This window comes from Accipiter gentilis, chromosome Z (assembly GCF_929443795.1).
Source record: "Accipiter gentilis chromosome Z, bAccGen1.1, whole genome shotgun sequence".
In the NCBI taxonomy this organism is placed as follows: domain Eukaryota; kingdom Metazoa; phylum Chordata; class Aves; order Accipitriformes; family Accipitridae; genus Astur; species Astur gentilis.
Genome location: NC_064919.1, coordinates 13,415,181 through 13,437,130, shown reverse-complemented (window position 1 = coordinate 13,437,130; position 21,950 = coordinate 13,415,181). Strand labels below are relative to the sequence as shown.

The 21,950-nt window shown below is 37.2% G+C and overlaps 1 protein-coding gene across 1 annotated transcript in view; it reads right to left on the bottom strand.

Moving 5' to 3' along the window:
- LOC126035799 (atrial natriuretic peptide receptor 1-like) overlaps nt 1-21,950 on the bottom strand; it is a 40,277-nt gene that overhangs the window by 13,647 nt on the left and 4,680 nt on the right. Inside the window, exons 2-14 of the mRNA XM_049794744.1 lie at nt 20,362-20,458; nt 17,550-17,682; nt 15,421-15,429; nt 14,988-15,111; nt 12,988-13,092; nt 12,267-12,369; nt 10,550-10,695; nt 7,840-7,912; nt 5,484-5,631; nt 3,902-3,988; nt 3,482-3,625; nt 2,509-2,630; nt 726-867 (exon numbers count right to left, since the gene is read on the bottom strand). Coding sequence (XP_049650701.1) covers nt 726-867; nt 2,509-2,630; nt 3,482-3,625; nt 3,902-3,988; nt 5,484-5,631; nt 7,840-7,912; nt 10,550-10,695; nt 12,267-12,369; nt 12,988-13,092; nt 14,988-15,111; nt 15,421-15,429; nt 17,550-17,682; nt 20,362-20,458 — 1,433 coding nt within the window. The remainder of the gene's footprint in view (nt 1-725; nt 868-2,508; nt 2,631-3,481; nt 3,626-3,901; nt 3,989-5,483; nt 5,632-7,839; nt 7,913-10,549; nt 10,696-12,266; nt 12,370-12,987; nt 13,093-14,987; nt 15,112-15,420; nt 15,430-17,549; nt 17,683-20,361; nt 20,459-21,950) is intronic.

Below are 21,950 nucleotides of genomic sequence, written 5' to 3'. Positions count from 1 at the left end.
TTCCTATTTAATACAGAAAATTCATGTGAGAAACAAGAAATAAAGGTAGTTTTTTTAAAAACCTAGTTCAATGGCTTTTTCATTGCATTATTATTCTCCAGAAATTCAATTGTAATCCTGCTTATCTGAAAAGCAGTTGGATAGAACCTATCCATCACTGGCAAGGCTAAACCTAATAGCCAAATAAACCATTGCCAAGTGGTCTCCTATAAAGGCTTTTGAAAGGAAAGAGATAGAGCTATTCACTAGTGCATCCATCTCCTTTTCTTACCTCTATTTTTCCTCTGCAAACCAAATATTGTCACTGTGCGTGTATGCAGCAAAATAACGTACTGACACTAATTATAGAATTATGGGATGCATATGTTCATTACAACATCCTGGAAAATTGATGCTCTTAAATTTTATGTTGAAAATAATCTACTTCTTCATAAGAAGCACAACAAAAAAGGATTACTAGATAATACCAGTTCTTTATACCTTTTTTATCTACCAGTCCAGAGTAACTCCGCATAAATTGTTAGACTAACTCTGCATTTACATAATGTCAGTGAATTCAGTATTTGAAAGAGAAGATCCTATCTATGCTGTTCGGTATTCTGGAATCAATCCTTTTTAAAATATATGTGGGGTGACCACAGAATGATACTGAGCCTAATTGTGAATAAAGAATACTCACCTTGAGATGAGATTATTAAGTGCGAGAAACAGGAAAAGTTTACTACCTGTAGATGTCTGTCATAGAATTGGGTTCAAAGTCTGAAAGGGAATGTATTTCAGGAGCTGTGTAAATCTGTATCAAATGCTGCTGGTAGGAGCTTGACCCCTCAGGAGAATCTTCTTTTCTGTATGACTGCAAACCATAATCTAACATGCAAGAAAACAGGAAGCAAACTATTCAGTGGGTACTCCTCTGAAACATGTGCATTAGTAGACAGTAACACAACTAGTCTAAAATAATTAATTTTCCCTATTTGAAATACACATCCTAGTCTAAAAATAGTGTAGGCCTGGTGGTCTTGTCCCTCTAAACCAATTGCAAATATAGGATCTGGAAACCAAATATTTGGGTGAGTCTGCATGACAGCAGGAAAGTTGAACTACACGGCCCTTCCAATCAGAATTATTTTATGATTTTATAAAATTATATTCAGAGAATAGGCTCACTTCAGTGCAAGAGTTAGCATGCAAATGCAGGTTTCTGTTCACTCATCCCCTGATCCTTATCTGTGGTGGAAGGTTGCTAGAGTAATTATAAGTTAGACAGACTAGAACTACTGAAAATCAGATGGTGGCCTTTACCTGCACACTACTAGCTTGAAAACAAAGGCAGCATAAATGTGAAACATCTTTGCAGTTATACATTTATCCTAACAGAAGAGATTCTCAGTATGTGACTCAGCATCGGAGAGGAGAAAAAAACAACTGACTTCAGGTTTTTTTCTGATAATAAACAGCACTCTGCTGAGTGTATGGGAAGGCAGGATACAGATGTCTGGGTTTGCCCGTAATGACCTCTAATTAAGATGGTCCTAGAGCTTCATTCTTTATGTTGGATGTCATTGGAGTTTTTCAAATAGCTCCCATACTGGTTATTTGTGAGGTTTGTTTAGCATTATTGCATCCACATAAACCATGAATATTTGAAGTCTCTACAATGCTACCAGTTATCTTCTGAACAATTTCACAGAGATCACATTTAATTCAGAGGAGCTGTGCTAAGGTGATGCAGCTGATGTAATCCAACTACCTCCATTTTTTATGCTTTTCTCCAGAACAGGCTCTAAGCAAAGTAGGCAGTTCTGAAGGCAGCAGGATACTAAACAAGTTGGAGAAGCAGGCATGGCCTTGTGTAGGAGCCTTAGTCATAAGATGAACAATTGAAAGACAAATCTGTTGCTCCTGTTTTTAAGATGGCTGTGGGTTCTAGAGTGTAATAACTACTTTGGGGAGGAAGTAGAAAAGATGATCATTGCTTTCATTCCCTTTGGAATCTGCAAACTAAACTAGATTCTCCAGTGTTTTTGCACAGGCTGTCTTCCTGTACCAGGAGCAGACCAGACTGATAGCTCTGTCTCTGGGAAACAATTCAGTTTTGTGTACAAGACTGAAAAGTTCTGAATTGAGTCTGCTTTTCTCCATGAAACTACCTTGTGTTTACCAATCACTCAGCATTATTTCATGTCTTTACAGCACTGTCCATGGCTCAGGTTTTCTCTCTGTATCAAAACTGAGAATGAGACAGTCTCTGCTCAGACTGATGTTGATAGAACCCATCATTTGTGGGATCTGATGTGTGCATCAGTGACACATTAAATGGCTTGACATGAGAATGTAACATGAAAATTGCTTCAGCACAGGGAACTTCTAGTGAAGGCTGGTATAGTCAGCATTTCCACATGAAATGTCAACATGGAGGTGCTTAGAAGGAGTGTTGAGTGTAACATCTATATGCATTGGTGGGTTAGCTGAACAGTTTTGAAATTTTGTTTCTTATCTTCTCTTTACCTGCAATTTTACAAACCCATCGGTCATCTATCACACAGTTACTAGACTTCAACCGTCCATGATACATTTTGTGGTGGTGAAGATAGGCCATTCCTTGTGCAATATCAGTAGCAAAAGAAAACCTGAAAGACAAAAATCAATGAGCTAGTATTTCCACTAAACCTTCATTCAAGAGTGGCTCCAAAGCTTACTGAGGTTGACAGAAAGCCTCTCTATGACTACAATAGCTTTCAGTTTGTGTGCTTATTTTTCCAAAACACTGAAGGTGGGTTGCTGAAAGCCCTAAACTCCCAACTCAGTTGTCTGAGTCCACAGGTCTTTAGCCTCTTTTAAGACAGTTGAGTTTCTTCTAGAAATCCCCAGTACCTTTGTATCTTTGAGAGTACTTCCAAATGTTTACAAGAGAAACAATTTTTTATTAACTTTCTCGCTTGATTTGGAGGGTTTCCTCCCTTACAATCCTTTTCTTTGCTGAAGGCAATCATAAGGCAGAAGCAGAAAGAGTGTGCCAAGAAGATTATTCTCAAAAAACAATGTCTCCATTGACAATGTGAGCTCAATTTCTGTATCAGTAAATATAATACTGCATCTGTAGTTATGCTAATAATTTCAACAATATGTGCTCACAAACAGAGATGCAGTGATTTTTAATTAAATGGAGATGCCCAAGATACTTGGGAACAAAATAAAGTTACATGGGAAAAAAAGGTTTAAAAACAGTTTTTCAGTATAACTAGACGTGGATTGAAAAGCCATTGGCTTAGCATGACCAGCGCTAAACATATGATTGCTCAAAAATCCAGAAGACAAGTTGGGTTGGATATTTGAATTCACTTTCTTTCTTTCTTCTTCATTCTCTCCATATCACATTGTAGGCCTGACTATCCAAGGACTTTATCTAAAATTAAAATCTTGTCCTAAACAGCACATAGCACAGTTTGTGTCATGTAGCTTTCCAAAAGTTTTTTTCTACCTGAAGCCCCAGTTCAAAGGAATGTCTTCATTGAGTAGAACATCACTCAGGCTGCCTTTGGGGCAGTACTCTGTCACGATGGCAACATTTGGCACTTCTATGCAACCTCCAATGAATTTGCAGAGATTGGGATGGTCAAGTTCCCTGTGAAAATCAACAAAAATCACAACACACCATCAGTTTTCACAGATGTCCCTCCTGCTTTTTGTAAGGTAACTGGAAGACCAAGTCCCTTGTCTCACAATATAGACAGAAAAGTAAAACTGGCATAAGGAGATTTTGATCTGGTGTCAAAACAAAGTTTGAAAGAAAGAGGAATATGAATTTACAGTCACATTTGGACAGATTGTAACCCCTGTAAACCCTAAAGAACCAGCATAAAAATGGAACAACATAGACTCCTCAGGTTTCACTTCTTACCTCACTTGCTTTACTTCTTTACGTATAGATTTGGACAGCGAGAATGCCTTCTTCATTATTTTCTTTATGGCCACTGTTCTACCATCACTGAAACAGAATGAAATGCTGTTCACAGAGTTTTAGGCCAACTTCATAATCCATCCAGACTGCAAAAATGGGCTGGATTTTTTTTTCTACGGTGGGCAGCTTCATATCTCTCAAGATGAGGCACAGAATTTAAGCATGTCCATATGTGGGTGTAAATCTGAATCTGAGTACGTGACAGGCAACAAGGCCCTATTTCTATGATGAGGGAAGCATTAGCATTTATATTCAAGCATTCTTGATCTGTGGGTGACATTTGGAACATATGAGGTTAGGGTCAGTTGAGGCAGTTGGATGATGGAATAGTATTACTACTACTACTACTTTACAGGAAATGTCAGAGCTAGTGAAACACATCCCTGCTATCCCTTGCTTCTGCCTACTGTTTTGGAGAACCACCACTGATATTTAACATCCTTTTGTTCTCATGGGATAAAGCATTCTCAGCGATGAAGCAGCTGAGTTTGATAGACAGCAAAGCAATTTTCCATGGAAGAATAAAGGAATACAGTGGACATACATGCAGGAATTTAAGTGATACCCACCATATAAATACAGAGTATGGGGTCTGTGGTGTAGCAGATGTAGGTGCTTTGCCAATGAGACTGAATGTCCCATTCTTACATCTTTCACCCTTGATGAATGTGTTTGACCTTGATTCATCTGAGGAAGATGGTGATGATGAAAATGTCATAATTCAGAAAGAAGCAGCAAAAATGCTCACTGTAAAAGATCTGTGCTGGACACAGTGTCTCTCAATGTCACTCAATGAAGTGGCTGCAATTTTTCAGAACAGTGATCTGTGCTGATAAGGCAGCTGCTTGCCCTGCCGATAATCCTAAGCTCCTCTATCCTGCAAATCACGGATCCTTCCCTGTGTATTCAAATGGTAGGTATTACTTCTATCTTCATATATGTTCTGGCCCTAACCCCTAACGGTAGTATTTTTATGGGAAAATTGTTTTCTGGATAGCAGGATATGGCTATACTATTTGCTCGTATAGTTATATGATGTGCACCTTTATAATGTGATCCAGAGGTGAAATGCTCTGTATCTTCAGCCACATCAGCTGGTTTAAGGACAAGATTTCTAATGTGCTATTGTATAGGATGCCACTCTTTAGTGCAAAAAACCTAGCTGTGCTCTGCCTTCAATTTAGAAAAAAAGGCTGCTTAAAAGCCTTGGTTCCAAATATATTTGAACAGTAAGGGCCATTCATGAACAGATGCAAGACACATTATGCAGCCACAGCCTTTTAACAATTCCCCAAAAGAAAAGAAGAAATGACAACCAAAACAGAAGCCTGGCATATAAGATATTCCACAGTCAGTATGAGGTACAGAAGTTAGGTGATGATGCTAACTTACTGGATTTAGCCTAGCAAGAGAAATGGACACTTCTGTACTACCTATCAACAGTAAAGTGGCAAGAACCGGAAAGCAAGGTGAAACTACAGTATAGTAGGTACTGCAGTAAACAAGTAATACATTGACTTACTATCTCCCAGTCTGGGTGAAGTACTGTTTCCTGGACACATTAGCAGGTGCTGTGCAGGAGCTCAGAACAGTGATACAGCTGGCATTGGAGTCACTGTGTGCTGGAGGAGCACTCATCATGCTTCCTGTTGCTGTCCATACTACGTGATCTAAACGGGATGTGGGATGAGACAAGACACATGAAGATGCATATTATTTCCCAGCTAGAGACTCCAGAGGCAGAAAAATATAGCCAATTCTCCAAATCTTTGCATCTTGTCCGGTCTTGTTAACACTTTGCTTGGAACGTGAGTGTTCCATAAAAAGTAAAAAAAGTTCCAGAGGTGATTCATTGACAGAGATCTTTCCCACTAATCCCCGGGTTTCAGTGTAAGTTTCATATCTCTGTTCTTGGGATGATTAGCCCTTGCTGATACTTAGATGCCGAGGACAGAACCCAGGGAAGCAGAACAAGCCCTGTGCCATACTTTAACAAGTCTATTTGGAGCTCCTAGAAGACTCTAAAGTACAAGGATGTGGGAAGTGATACTGACACTAGAGGGAAGTCAGAGAAGAGCAACAATACAGTCAGTTGAAAAAAAAATCAATGATCCTAACTTCTGTTTTTTCATCTCTGATGACCAGCTCAAGGTAACATCACATTACATATCATTTCACCATCTCCAGTTAAAACCCACATTTAGCCAACTAGTCTCAGCATTGCTGAAACCTCTCAATTCTCCCTGGTATGAGTATCTAATAAAGCATTGCTGAGGAAGTTCAGCATCTCACCTTGCATCAGGACTGCCATGTTCCAACACCACAGTATTATCCATATGCAGTTCAAAATTGCATTGACATTGGGAGTCTTTCTACGGCATTCCACCCAGAAATATATTAGAGATCCCCAAGATAGCTTTGAGAATAAGAGTGTACATATATATATATCTCTCTCTCTGTATATGGTGCAATGCACCAAAAAAAGGAGTTATCTTGAAAAAATAAAGCAAATTTTTCACAGTACAGGGTACACACCCTGGGTATAGCACTGCTGATGTGTTTCAATTTAGATAACTGTACATTTCAGGCAACTATGGGTATCTCTGGACAGCTCTGTCCAGAGGATACATACTGTCTGTTTCCAAATCTCATCATATTATCAGTGCTTATTAACCTTAAGTTGTTAATTACCACTCCTAGGTCTTAAACAGTATTGTTGCTTCATAGGCTCCTTTCCAAGAAAACTGTCTTTCATATTGGATTTTTCAAATTAATTTTTAATGTGTGATTTCTTGATCGTGGTTCTAATTTCCCTCAGTCTCTTTCTATTGTTTATCTTCCTCTGTGATGTTTATGAACTCTTCTAATTCACTATCAGCTGAAAATTTTCTCGTGTTTCTTTTTGAAAGACACTTCTCCTTGAGTGTTCCATTTCTGTTTTCACAAATCTGGATTGAAATTTGGTTTGGTTTATGTATTCAAATTAATTTCTAAACTGACATCTGTTCCTTACAGCAACGTGGATATCATATCAGCACTACACAGAAATTAATATTCTAGTCCAAAGCTGAAAGTGTCTGTACTATATAATAAGAATGTTTTGACACTTCCACTAGCAACACAATGACATAACACAGCTACAGCAGACACCTTTCTAGCAATTCCTCACAGAGACAAAAAGTGAGAGAGTGTACACCAGCACAGACCTATCAACTTAGGCAGATTTCTACAGATTTACCCTTTCAGAGGGTCTAGGCATTGTTTTCCTTCTGAATGCTAAAACAATGAACAGCAAAGTAAATAATATATACCTATTTTGCGTGCAGCATAGTACAGCATATAATAATACCTGATTTTATTCATAACATGTTTAATTAGAACCAATTAAATCATATTTTATATCCAGAAGGTAAAATGAAAAAAACTCTGGCCACAATGCATTACATTTTGCAGCAAGTCTGTCACAGATAGCATACACTGAGAGAACTGAAGATCTCATTATATCCCTCATTATATGTGTGCAACTTAATGAGACCAATTATACAGAATGATACATCCACTGAAGCAAATGGAATTTATTTTGTCCAAGTCCAGAGATTAGCTGTTTATTTTGGGATAGGCCTGTCTTTTTAAATTGACAAATCACCATAACAAAGAAAGAAACTATTTAAAATAACTTTGACATCTAATGTTCCAATAAATAAAAATATCAGTGATCAGCTCACAGAGGTTACAGGGACAAAACTTTGGCTATGTCTTTCACAAATTGGTTCACCTTTTATAAGACCCTTAAAACATGAAGATGTATTTATGTCTGATATTATTTCTCAACATGATTAAGGAAACTGATTGTAGTATCAAAATGACAAGTTACTAACCTTGTTTGATGCAGGTGAAGTCTATAATCCAGCTTTCATCCCAAAACATCTTTTGTTTCTGATATTGAAACCACTACAAAACCCAATCAAATTAATTCCTGATGTAGCCTTACTTTCTTCAAAGGAATTAAACCAGAGATTATTTTTTTCAAATATGAAAGTTTATAATTATCCAAACAAAATCTGCTGTTTAAGCATCCAACATGTATCTTATGAGTAATATTAGAACCAAGAGTATTAATAACAAGCTTAAAAGAAAACAGCATCTGATAAGTATCTTAAAAACTGTACAATCTATGTTCTAGAATCTAATTACATGTTATATTTTGCATTGGCTACCAACTCTCCATTATTGTCAATACTTCTTATGCACTACCTTTACATGTCATCCTAGACATCAGATGAGTGGTTTACAACACCTCAAGTCATGGAAATGTCCTATGCTATGTAAATGCATGACAAGAACACACTACATCCCAACCCCAAGGTAAAGAGCACTACATCTTATATCCTGTAATAGAATTAGTCCCTGATCCACAAAAGAGGTCATATTATGTCAAATACTCCAGTATAAAGAATATTAGTAGGGATTCTGTGATTACTTTGTAAAGAAGTCATCAATCTAATAGCTGATTTCCTGTAGAGCTGACATGCAAAACTAACGTAGAAACTGTAAATATATGCTTTCAAAAGAGGAGCAGCAGATTAAATTATACAGTTGTTATAGCTGCAGTCAATGCAAAAATATCAAACCGAAGCAGAATTTTACCATCATTATACCATTTTTTATAGTGTGGAATTTAATATTGGGAATTATGCATTCATTGACACAGGTAACAGGAGCCCAGATAATACGCAAGAAACATGGTGCGGAGATTGTGTTGATATTTTGGTAGAATTTTATGACAAATATAGAGCTCGCTGAATCAAAATTAAGTAATCCCATTTATTTCAAAATGTTTCTGAGGAAAGACATCAGCTACATTTTGTCTTGCAAAGGTATGACTGAAAAAAGACATATTAGCTGGAAGTGACCACTAGGCTTGCTAGAGACACTGATATCAAAGGAATCCTCTCCTCTTTTTGAATGATTAAAGAAGGCATTAGTTTCCCACATGGTTCTTTTTACATTTTATTAATTACTGACTTAGGTAAAAGGATCTTTCCTATCTTGTTTACTTATCACCTAAATAAAACATTAAATAAAGAAGGTGTTACTGCAGAATTTGGCAGGAAGAAGTATACAGAAATGCAAGAAGAAAAAAATAAACCTCAAAACCTACAAAAAATAGCAGAAATAATAGGTAAATTTTGCTAAAAGACCTTTAGATAAACCAATGCAAGGCCAAGAAACTTCATTGCTCTTTCTAAAATGCCAATTGTTTAAAACTGTCTGAACTTCTCATCTGTCCAATTATACATTTCTATCAGATCATATGGTTTTACAGGACAGTTACTATAAACACATTGTCACAACTGCCCTGTGGATTATAAATGCTCAAATAGTTTTCAACAGTGCTTCCATTCCTCACTCACAAAGCCACAAAGAGGGGCACAGAATAGAGAAGACACCTTACTCAGTGGGCCATCAGTCTTCTGCTCATTCCCCCTCAGTGCTCTTGCCTACCTCAGGTGGTCACTGCAACTGCAGTACAAGATAGAAAAAGAAGGAATCCCTGAGGAAAGAAGAGCCTGTCGATTTACAGGATTTATAGGCCAAACACCAAATAAATTATCTGTTATGTACATATCAATATAATGACTCTAAAACTGCCATATTCACCTGTTAAATCCTTATTATGAAATTCAGAAACATATTTTTTTTTCAAGATGCAGACACATAAGGAATGTAGATCCTCTTTCCTAGAAGCACTGTGAAGTAATAAGCCATAATAGCATGCTGTCTCCTCTTTATACAGACATTTTCATTCAAAGGTATGCAAAACTATTTCTCCCATATCCATACACTCCTCTCTCCTCATTCCCTTTTTGTTTTTCCTTCATGAGTCTGTTATAATAATTGGTAACTATTATGTAAAATTAATCACTTTAAACTGAACCAAAATGGTTCACTTACCCTAAGTAAATTAATCTATTAAAAAATAAAATTAAATTAAAACAAACAAACAAACAAACAAAAAACCAACAAAACACAGGGGAAAAAAAAAAAAAAAAAAACACAAAGGAAAGATCCTTTTCTTATTATTTCTTTTGAGAATATCCCAAGTTGAATGTTTTCCATTTTAAGTTGTATTTGGACTCTGAGATTTAATGGCCTCTGGTGGAGTTAATCCCGTTATGAATTTGCCACATTATTTTTGAATTCATTTATACTTCTGGCCCCCATAGGGTTTTGAAGCAGTTAATTTCATAACAGTTTTATTCTGAGCAAAAAGTGCTCTTACTTTACTAGCACTGCCTAGTTCCTATGTTGTGAAAAACCTCTTATTCCTTTACCATTATATATCCATCTCTCTGTTACATTCCTCTTCAGGCTTCTGTTTTACAGGATGCAAATTCCTAGCCCGATGAGCCTCCTCTCATCAAGAAGCCAAAAATGTTGTTTCCCTTCCTTCTGCTTTTTTCCATAGGACACAGGTTCTGGATGCAGAAGAAAATCTAACCCTCTGCTAAGACAGAGCTCTACTCTAGCTAACCAAATCATGGAAGTAAGAGAAAGGAAATAGAGGAGGAGAGACAGGATACTTACCATTACTGTCAAAATGAAGCCAGTGCAGACTAAACATATTGGTAAGGCAATTGCTATCCTAGCATCAGCAGACAGTGGGCATTCACCACAATCTGCTGGACAGATAGAGCAGCCTTCTTCTTCCTCACAAAAGCCATCTCCACAGACTGATAAGAAAAGGAAACACATATCAGAATACTTTAAGGCAGTTTCATCCTTCCACGAGGTTGTATTCAGATTTAACACATGGTTCTTGATCTGGGAAACCTCAGAGTACCAGAAAGAATAAATTCTGAAAAATCCAGAGATAGTACCCAAGCAGCTGAAAGAATAATCTGAATTTTTAAAGTGATACAGGATCTCTTTGATCAGATTAAATTGTTAATGACATCAGAGCCTTTGACATGTTTGTTTATAAATCACTTCATCATTACTATGTTTCTCATTGTCCATCTGTTTTTTCTGAGAGTTAAAGTTCCTCAAGGTGGGCATTGTCTTTTCTATTCTTTGTACTTAATCCAGTCCTTGAGATCCCAGAAACCAGTGACCCTTCCTCAGCAGCAGCAGAAGGCACTGAATACTGCTGAATGAAACTTGTACTTCAAGAAGGTTTCTTTTTTTCCAAGGTCTTATGAAAATTATCAGCAGTATCAAGTGTGATTTAAAACAAAAGCCCTAAAGGACAAAACTCCTTCTCCCATGTGCTGAATGGTGTTTCAATTTTACCTCTATGACTAACTAATATCATGCTGTACTTCAGCCTTCTGAGATGAACTGAAGGTATTATTCTGTCATTATGTAATACCCTTTTTGAAAAAAACCTCCACAACAACAAAAAAAAAACACCAAAAACACACTGCTCAGTAATAATTTAGCTCAGTCAATTGATTCCAGGATAATACCAGGGTAATCACAGAAGTCACTTTCTGCCTCAGGGGTAGAGCTGCATATTTTAGATTTCTCTTCTGATAAATTGTAAATTTCCTGGAAAACTCAGCTGCAGGTGTCTTGAAATGAATAGCAAATTCTATAGCTAAGTATTTCCATCCAAACTGGAGTTACTTTGGTTCTTCTTTTTTTTTTTTTTTTTTTCATAACATTGGAAAATTTATTCTCAAACTTCCAGAAGAGTAGGTAACAAGAGTACTATGATGACATTCCTATTTTACCCAATACTTTTCTTCAGGTTGTGTGTTTAATTTATTAAATAACTCCAGTTTTTAAATTTTACATTGCTAAGAGAATTGTTACAGTTATTTCTGCTTCCCTGCATACAGCTAAAGTGAATGAAAGACTGATGCCTCTGGGAGCAACTGAATTTTAACGTGAACAAGGGAACCAAGATGGTTTTCTACCTTTCCAGTATGCTTAAGGCTAGCCTGGTCCCCTTCAGATGAAGAGTGTCCAGATCGTTACAATATACTAGCTGGAAGAATATTTTCACATCCCCATCAACTGCAGATAAGCCTTGTAGTACCTGCAGCCATTTGGCATGTTATTTGACTTTACCTATTGACAAGAGTGGCTTCCTACTGTTCTAGATTCATACATATGTTAGAAACTCAAACAGTTTTACAGATGTTCAGTGTTATGTGATGAAGAATTTTAGGAAGATTTTTGTGCATTTTCAATGGTGGAGAGGAGTCCCTTTTGCTCTTGGTAACCATGTATGAATGATAAAAGCTTTGGGATTTGCATTCAATAGGCAATTCCCTCACATCTTCATTTTATGTCATACCTACTGCAGGAAGGACTGTGGTTTTTGCTTCCAGAGCAACTTGCATTCTCCCAACTCTGACATGTGCGATGAGAGAAGTCACACCCACATGAACTAAAACAACCTGCCAAACAAGTGAACAAAGCAGAAGCATCAAAACTTCACTTGCATACAGTAGGCTATTGTACCAACATTGTCCAGTTGTGGTGTCTTGCAAAAGAACGCATGCATTTTTTCAGAATCAGGAAGGACAGGTATCCTTGACTAGGGAGACATGCAGAAGCAAGAGACACAATTCTTGTGGGAAAGGCAGGTCTAATTCCCCTCCTGGTTCTTTTCACCAAGCAGGGCTATCAGCCTGTGCATTCTGTCATGTTTGCTGCCCTGTTACTTCTGCTGGGTAGAAGCCCCCTAATGACCATATTAACCTGCAACACTCTCCAGTCAGTAGAGCAATATATTGTTAGTGTAGGTCTTGAATGCACAGATAAAGATATTCTCAACCCTCCCATCCCCATTACTTCTACTTACTACCTAGGGAGTAGTAGTGTGAAAAATTCTTACTTCCAACTCAAGTCAGTTGGGAATTGATATTACTCAGCCATATGCATCACTTAACACACATAACACTGACAAATAAATGAGATGGGGAACACATACATGAACTGCACTAAACTACTAGCAAGTAAGTTCTGAAAAGAGCAAACTAGGTAAAATCCTGTATGCAATAAATATACCTTACCTTGGCAGTCCAGTTTCTTTGGCTCATTTTGCCAGCTGTAGACAAAGTGTGAGTAAATATCTGGCCATCATCTGGGATCCATGGGCCACATATTCCTCCTCTGCCCTTTATCAGACATATTGGTTATGTCAGTAAACCATGACATAATAAAATACTAGCTCCTCCTCTTTTACTTTCTTAAAATGACTTGTGTTCTCTAAGAGCAAATAAAGTGATATTTTATAACCAAATGTCTATTAAAATGACAAAGCACAAGCAACACTGTTCTGTGATAAAAGATAAAATAAGAGAGAAGAAATTGTGCATATACTGAGTTAAAATCTCACAAATATTGTTATTTTTAAAAATACAGGAGCCAAAATGTGGTCCCAAATTTTAAATGCAGTAATTCTATGAAGCTAATGCACTTTTTCAGGATTTGCTATATTAGAACCAGAACCAGAATCATATCCCATTTTAAATATTTTTCTAAAGGGGTTTTATTGCCGTTTCACTTTTGATAAGGCAGCTTTTTTTTTTTTTTAATGAGAAAGGAAGGCATCTCTTCTGTGCCTGTTTGCAGAGCATTTATCAGTAAAGCTGTTAAGATGTGAACCTCCCAGCAATTGCAACCATAGAGCATTATTTCGGCTATCTGAAGATCTTGCATTTTTTTATTTGCTTGAAAGGATTAAGTCTGTCTCCTAACTCCAGATATTTCCTCATGCACTTCTTTCAATGCACTGTAAGACATAGACCAAATCAAAAGAACCGGAGTTCATGTTAACCAAGATAAAACATTTAAAAATCATGACACTGCAAAAAAACCCCCAACAAAATCTTCTGTCAAATAATGGAAAAAGCTTGCTTTGAAGTGTATGTTCAATCTTATGCAATGATACTCATGGCCTTTTTGCTGCATGACAGCCAACCTGCTTAGACTTTTCCTAAGCAGAAACTGAAATATTTACAGTATTGCAAGGAAGCCAGATGATGCATGTTGGCTACATGCTTTCACCTTTTCCAAACCTTAATTCCAGGCAGAACTAACTGTGAAAGTAAGAAATAATGGAGAGGTCACTGCAGTGGTGGGATGTTGAAGTTCTTTACTATGGTTCTAGACAAAAGTTTTGATGTGATGGTTCCAGCAGGGATTCCTCTTTCAAACCAAAGCTGTGGTATCAGCTAAGGCCCCCAGGGAGTCATTGCTACAACAGCTCCTGAAGAGACTGCCAAGAAGTAAGCTAGAGCTCTTGTGGAGACATTAAGCCTTCACACAGAAGTGTACATGAAATAGCCACAAGACATGTACACTAGGTTTTCTATTACACCAACTTTGCTAACAAAGAATGTGTCAGGTTGCCAGAAGCGAGGTCAACTAGAAAGGCTAAATATTCATTCAAAGAGGGACAGCCAAGTTAAGAATAGATCCTGCTTACATTGCATGAACAAATTTTGTTATCATGTATTTGGATTCCTTTATTTTGCTCTGATATAATACAGAAAAATAATTCCTTCTCAGGACATGTGTATACAGGCTTCAGTTCTACAAGTCACAGCCAGTGATACTCACTGCACTCAACTTCAGTAATCAGTGATACTTACCCTACTCAACTTCAGTAATTCAAGCAAATCATTCAGGGTCCCTCTATAAGCTGCAGAGACAGTAACGCTTCCAACTGACAATTCACCCTGCTTGCTTTAGAATGAAATGATATGTCTTTCTTTCTCTATTAACTGTACAGAAATCTAAGTCAAGTAATTGCAAAGAGATGAAACTGGCCCTAATGAGAGACTTCGAATACTGCCTTGTCCAAAAATCCAGCCATTTGCTTTGGAGCCTCAGAATCCAGTGCAAAAACTTCTAAAACTGACAGATATCCCCACAGTGGTTTTAGTGAGCTATAGATTTGGTCTAATTGTAATCACAGAAAGACTTCATAAACTTGAACCTGGTTATTACAATGATGCCTCATTCAGTAGCAAGAACAGAGCACACGATGCTGCACCATTATACTAACCATGAAGGCCAAAGGACAGGAGTGAATGTTGGCGTGGTAGACACAGCAGTTCTCCCTGTTTGCATCTTTCCAGCTGGCAGGGCATTCATGCTCCTCACAGAATTCCTTCGCAGCAGTAGCATTGCTAGCCAAGCAGCAGAAAGAGAAACTTTTATATTCATTCCTCATTTCCCAAAACTGCAACAAGCACATGAAAGCCTGTTCTTTATCCTGCACAGAAAAATTAGCAGCAAAAACATACGCAGTGAAATAAACATAGTTACACCACTTCTTTCTCTTTTGTTTTGCTTCTGGTTGAAGCGCTTCTAGAGCAATGAAGCTTGCTGTCAACTGGATCACTGTCTACTGCCATGTGGTAGGGACTTCTGGCAGATACTATGCTGCAAGCAGGTACTCACCTCCACTTCTTTCCCCAGACTGACTTGATGACCACGTGAGATTACTTGGTACCACTACATCTGGCACAGAACAAGATACCATTACTCTACTTCCACTATCAGAAATATATGTCCCTGGCTACTTTTATTCTCAGTGTTTTCAATTATATACATTTATCTATGCAGGTGATTCATATATATCATTGAGCTCCAGTCTTTGCTCTACAATGCAAACAGCCAAGGAAAATAACTATATTGGACAATAATATCAGATACAATTCTGCAAACCAAAAACTTATAGCAAAAAGTGGACTTTATGAACAGACTGTTCTGCAAAACAAGGTGGACCTTTTGAAATTTCATCCCTGTAAGAGTTACCTGGAAATGTGTGATGAAACACTTTTCCCCACTGTTTCCTCAGTTACACTTTCAGTTGGTTATCACCCTAATAAACTTAGCTTTAATATAAAATAATTTTCTACAAACATGGTTTACTCAGTAGATACAGACAGATGTAGTTGTAGGGTTTAGTTTAAATGTTATGCACTTGTGATGGATCTCTATAAAGCAATGCCAGAGCACCAGGATTTATTTTTCGGTTTGTTTTTTAGTGAAAGAAGAACTAGCCAGTAATGAGCAGATTTAAGACAGAAGACTGTATTATAAGAAATAAACACAAACATAGGGGATCTGGTTGACATAGATTGTGTTAATGGCCAGATTTACAAAGGCATAGACATACTTGAAACTTGAGATAAGCAAATTTGTCAATTCCCAAGGCATCTAAACAGATAAAATATTAAAATCTATTGGCCTTTGACTCCATGCTGGGAGTTTAAAAAACACTTAAGCAAGCTGTTGCCTAATTCCATCACATATTTGTCCTTATGGCTGCTTTTTAAAATTTGTCCTGTATTGTCTATTTTCAATTCAATATCTTCATCATGGCCTTCACCCGATTATGCTGACACCCATACTTTGACTAGCCAGCCTCAGCCATATTTGGTCAGCCACTGTAAGCTTATGAGTCAACCAGATAGTCTTCTAGTTAAAATGAGGTGCAAATTTGATCCCTTTGAAAAAATGCTGCATAGATTTCTCTCTTTTAAAATATTTACCATCTGTTTCTGTGTGCAAGATATGTATCAGTACACAAAAAGCAGAATTTTCCAAATTCCTTACTGATTTAAGGAAGTGGGTCTCCCTGGTAAGACTAGAAAAATAGATTCATTTCCAAGCAGTGAAAAAAACTGCTTTATGGTTAAGTTCTTGGAACTATTACTAACCATAGATTTCAGAAAATGTGATATACAAATTTTGCAAAACAGTGTAACCACAGTACATAGACGATCAAAATCCCATATCAACTTTTTACCATTGCAAATTGATTATAGGTCATCTTTCAATATGAAAAAAAATATCTCTGGATAACAGCCTTTACAATCTGAACTTTGCAATGTGAACACTCAGACTGGAAGACAAAAATGTGACGTTTTCCATAAACCTCTCTTACACTAACCAAGCACATCACATAAAGTGGGGAAATACAGCTGCAACCTCTGTCCCTGACATTGCTGTATATGGATGGAGAACTGCTATGTACAGACAAAAGTGTAAAATCAGGGCTTATTAGCCTCTAAGTGATCTGGAGTTGTACCCATAAACATTCCGTATTTAACCTCTGTTGTCTACAGTTATCAACACAATCTCTGAGTTGGTATACAAGCTTTTGGACTGATTTCGATCCCACAGAAATCAAAAGCAGTTCACCACTAAATTCAGTGGATTCAGGGTTGAGCCAGCCTCTTTTTCATATCCATGTTGTGCACTTCAAACACACTTATGATTAAAATGAGTATAAGACATAGTTAATTTGGGACTTGTGCTTAAATTTCAGTTGTAAATTCCTTGTGATGTTCAGAGTTGCACTGAGACAGTAATACAGATACAGGATGATGTGCCTTATCCTTGACCATGCAGGCAAGCATGCCATGATGGCTTATCTGAGAGCAAAGCCAATGCAGAGGGGAAAATATCAGGGCAAACAGAGCTAAAAGAGACTTAAAGAGATGCAAAGAATTAGAAAGGAGCCCCAGAATATGTGTTCCAATTATGTAACTGAAAATGCACACACAGAATCCCCACATAATCATGACAATGAAAGCATTTTTATTGGAGTTAATACCTGTGAGAAAGGATTCCATTTTGCACTGCATATTGATAAAAGCTGTCTGAAGCAAAGACTGCATAGGTCACATTGAAGAATTCTCCACTCACAGCCTTTTCTGGAGGCCTTTGCACCCATGCCATCTCCAGGCCTAGAAACAACACAGTCATGGGCTAACATATTTGCTATACTTTTCTACTTTACAGATGCACACAAATGTAGAATTTTCTCTGTAGTGATTTTCATCAGCTGTTCCTATTGCTTTTTATGAGCCCAAAACAGTCATCCATTTTAGTGGCTGTATAGGTAAATAAAAATGCACATTAACTGAACAATTCTGACACTCAGTTTAAAAAAATCAAGCAATTGGAGAAATATGACAAAAAATCTGGTCATCTTATCTGAAGTGTCTTTACTCCCAGTATAATGCAGTGCTGCTTGTCCTGATATATTTGTTTTCCTCTTTGATCAGGCAATAAACACTTCTTTTCATTCTTAGCTGCTTTCACTGTGGCATACCTCATTATGGAAGAAGAACAGACAACTCTAGCACACAAGAAATTCAGTCAAAACCCTTAACCTCATGAGACATAAGTTATTTATACTAATATATTTAAGAAAGCATTCTCATTTTATAAAACCATACCACATCTAGAACAGAGGACAGTGGAAGGACTGCTACTCAGACATGTGTCATTTTCCATTTCCACATTCTTATTGGGAAAGATGATTTATCCCAGTCATCTCCCTTGTCCCTGGGATACCATATTACCTGCCTGGGAATGAAGTGTCATAAGACAGGAGAAGTTTTTAATCCATATTCTTAAACAACACTATCAAAATCTTCCCACTCCTTTCACCTACCTCTTTCCATATTGTTGGGTGAAGGTTTTAATTCTCACCACATCAAATTACTTACATCATGCAAGTGTGTATCTCTCAGTTTGTGAGGAAGTTTCAAATCCCTTATGCAGAAGATGGGTAAACCTGCCCTTCAAGAGAATCTCACTTTGTTGTTGTTTTTGTTCTGTTTTAAGATCTTTTATTACTCTGGAGTTGTTTTTACAAATGTATTCTTCACTTGCACTGTTAGTGAAGCTCCTATTTTTTCCCCTAATGTAATTACCTTTCAGATATAAAGAAGAAAATTGTAAAATAACCTCTTGATTTCACATTTTCCTCAATAAATGCTAACACTATGAGAGAAACAACACCACAAAGATTTACAAAATACTAGTGTGATTTGCACTAAAAGGTAAGAGAGAGTTGAGCTTCAGAGAATGTGTGAGAATGAAGGCAAAAGGTCAACATAAATTTCAGTTTAATTACTCTCTAATTCCTTTTAAGATCTTACAAAAATAAACAAAACTCTTCTTTCAATGATCAATACTCCCACATCTAAATCCTTTGAAGATCTTGTGTTAAATCCACAACAATCAGGCTACAGTATATGCCTCTTGCTTTGCTTTTAGCAATGCCCAGAAGATGACAAGGAAGCACCACAGAGAAAGGTAGGATAGAGCTTGGAGTTCTTTCTAAACCTGTTTGTAAAGAATATAGGTTAATTAAACAACCTCCTCATATTAGTTTCCCTTGTATTCAGTTCATACTTTGATTATTAGCAAGAATAGCTTTAAACAAGTAATCTTTTCTGGTAAATAGTTGTTTCAATGTTAAAGTAATATTAAATCCATACAGGGATAAAAACCTTAGTTGACGATCACCCTAGATAGTCTTTCAATTTCACTGTTCCAACAGAACTCTTTGGAAAATGTTTAATCGTAATATTGAACTCAGGGTGTGACCCAGCAGTGTATTTCCTGGAGTGTTTTATCAGTATTAGTTTCACGGGTGTTCTTATTTTTCCTAAAACACATATTGAAACACATTGTCTCTGGTCTTATCTTCTACAACAGAAACAAAAGTGTTGCTTTACATCAGTTATTTATCAGTTACAGAGTCACAAAATCACAGAATAGTTGAAATTGGAAGGCACCTCCAGAAATCATTTGGTCCAACCCTTTGTTGCTCAAGGCAGGATCACGTAAAGCAGGTTGCTCTAGATCTTGTCTAGTTGGGTTTTGAAAATCTCCAAGGATGGAGAAACCACAACCTTTCTGGGCAACCTGTTCTACTGTTTGGTCACCCTTACAGTATAAAAGTATTTTCTCATATTTAAATTTAATTTCTCATTTTTCAGTTGCTTTTTAATTATTTTTCAATCTCAAAAAATCAATTTCCAACATAAATAATTATTCTGTTTTTTATTATCTCATCATATAAATTAATTTTTGAAACTGACTGGAATAAGTGATTAAAGATCTCAGATTTTTTTTAAGTACTTATGGAACACAGTTTTGAGCAAGGTGGAAAAGCATGATATGTAGAATCAGTGATTTTGTTTACTGGCTGGAGTGTTTAAACACAGTCCACTTTTGAACTAACACTACAAAATTTCAGCAATGACTCAATAGAATTTGCTGCAATGCAGAGCTGCCTACATGCTTTGTTTTGATGAAGTTGCATTTGGTTTTCTAAAGAGAAATAAGATGTTTTCAGTTTCTTCCAGAGTGAAGGGATTCAGCTGTTGCTATTTTTTTAATCTTTCAGAACCAATGAATATTGGACAAATAATTGCTCTTGAGTATCTTTTGGTTGTTTTCTTTCACTTATTTCTCTAGAAAGAGAGGTTGTCACCGATTCAGATGCTTTCTACCATGCATAACATTCATCATGAGTTAGGTATTATACTGAGTACTTCAATTTTGGGGTTTCAACCATTCCCCAAGCAAGAGATTCTCTTTCTTGAGCAGCTTCAGGACTCACTCACCTCCACAGTCCAGCATGTTATACTCATCTGGTTTTTCCAGGGGCCAACAGTCATAGTCTTTGTTATCTAAATCATGCCACCCCTCCGCTAGTATCACCTGCCAGAAAAAAGCATATGAATAGACTCCAAAAAAAGACAGTATGGGAAGAAACGAAGGATGAGTTCCTTCTCCAAAGTTTGTATTTCTTCTAAAGAAGTCAAACCAAATGCAGAAACATAGCCTGGCATATATCACTCTCTTCAACTTCTGGAGAAAAAAATGACAGCTTTCGAGGGATATACAGACTCGATCAGTATATTATTTTGATCTACCCAGAAATTAGCCATGAAACATTGAGGGGACTTAACTAATCTGTGTCTTGCAGAAGGTTATTTCTGTGAAGAGCAGGGGATTCTAGGAGCATATGCAGAGAGACATTTGATTTAAAGATATTTTTTTTGTTTGCTTTTAAAATGGTACCCCCCTTGCTCCAAACTGCTCTTTCTTTTAATCTTTTACACCTAAACTCTTTGACAGAGTAGGTTTTTGCTATACTTTTAATAACACAATACAACTGTTAATTATATAAATGTTAATATATGATTATAGATAATACTAAGACTGCATAAGCCTATTACAGGTAGAATACAGCATCAGAATAGCTTAAATACTTATCACAGTATGCATGGCATAAGATAAAATTATATCATTTTTCCAATATATTCTTCTTTTACTCGTTTTCTACATTACTAAAATAACATTCAATGATTGCCTCGTATAAACAGCTGTTTCACTGCAATAAGCCATATACAGATCTTTCCATATGCACAGACCACAGGAATAAGTTCTGGTAAGAAGATCTATGTAGTTTACCTACCAATAAACTGAGGAGGCTTCGGAGCCCTAAGGCTGGTGTTTTGACAGCTCTCATGCTCCCTAACATGCACCCAGCTCACCAAGTGTCAGGGCTGCTTCTGATGTTGCTGTTGCTACAGAACTAGATGCCCTTGCCTAAGAAGGGGGGTTGCTAGGCAAGCTCAACCTGGCAACTACAGCTGCTGCAGCTGTTCTGCCTCCTCCTGCCCTCTTCCCCCCTACCCCACTTCTCGGTGCAAGGTGGAAACACCCCTATGCACCTCTGCTGAACCTCTCTGAAAAATCATCACTTGTCTTAGGGGCAGCCCTGCTCTCAGACCATTGAATTTTGTGCCCCTGTCAGCTCAAAGCTGGAAAAGCAACGGGAGGATTCCATTTCACTGACTTGTCGAACTTGAGCAGCATCTGACCCTTAGGCAGTTGAATCGATACTGTGGAAATAAACACAGAGACATGGCTGGGCCTGGGGGAGGAGAAGTGTATAAACTCCAAGGCAAGAAACGGTCACCTATGTAAGATAACCTTAGAGGCTGGACTAGGTGATCTCCTGACATTCCTTCTCACTTGAATTATATTAGACCCTATGACTTCAATTTCTCAGGGTGTAGGACAACTTCTGCCTGACAAGTGTCCTGCTACGTACACAGGCAAACAGACCTCTGCCTAGCCATGCTGGTACAATAAAGACATAGATGTGTCCATGACTATTTATGTTTGCTGAAGTCACTGCTAA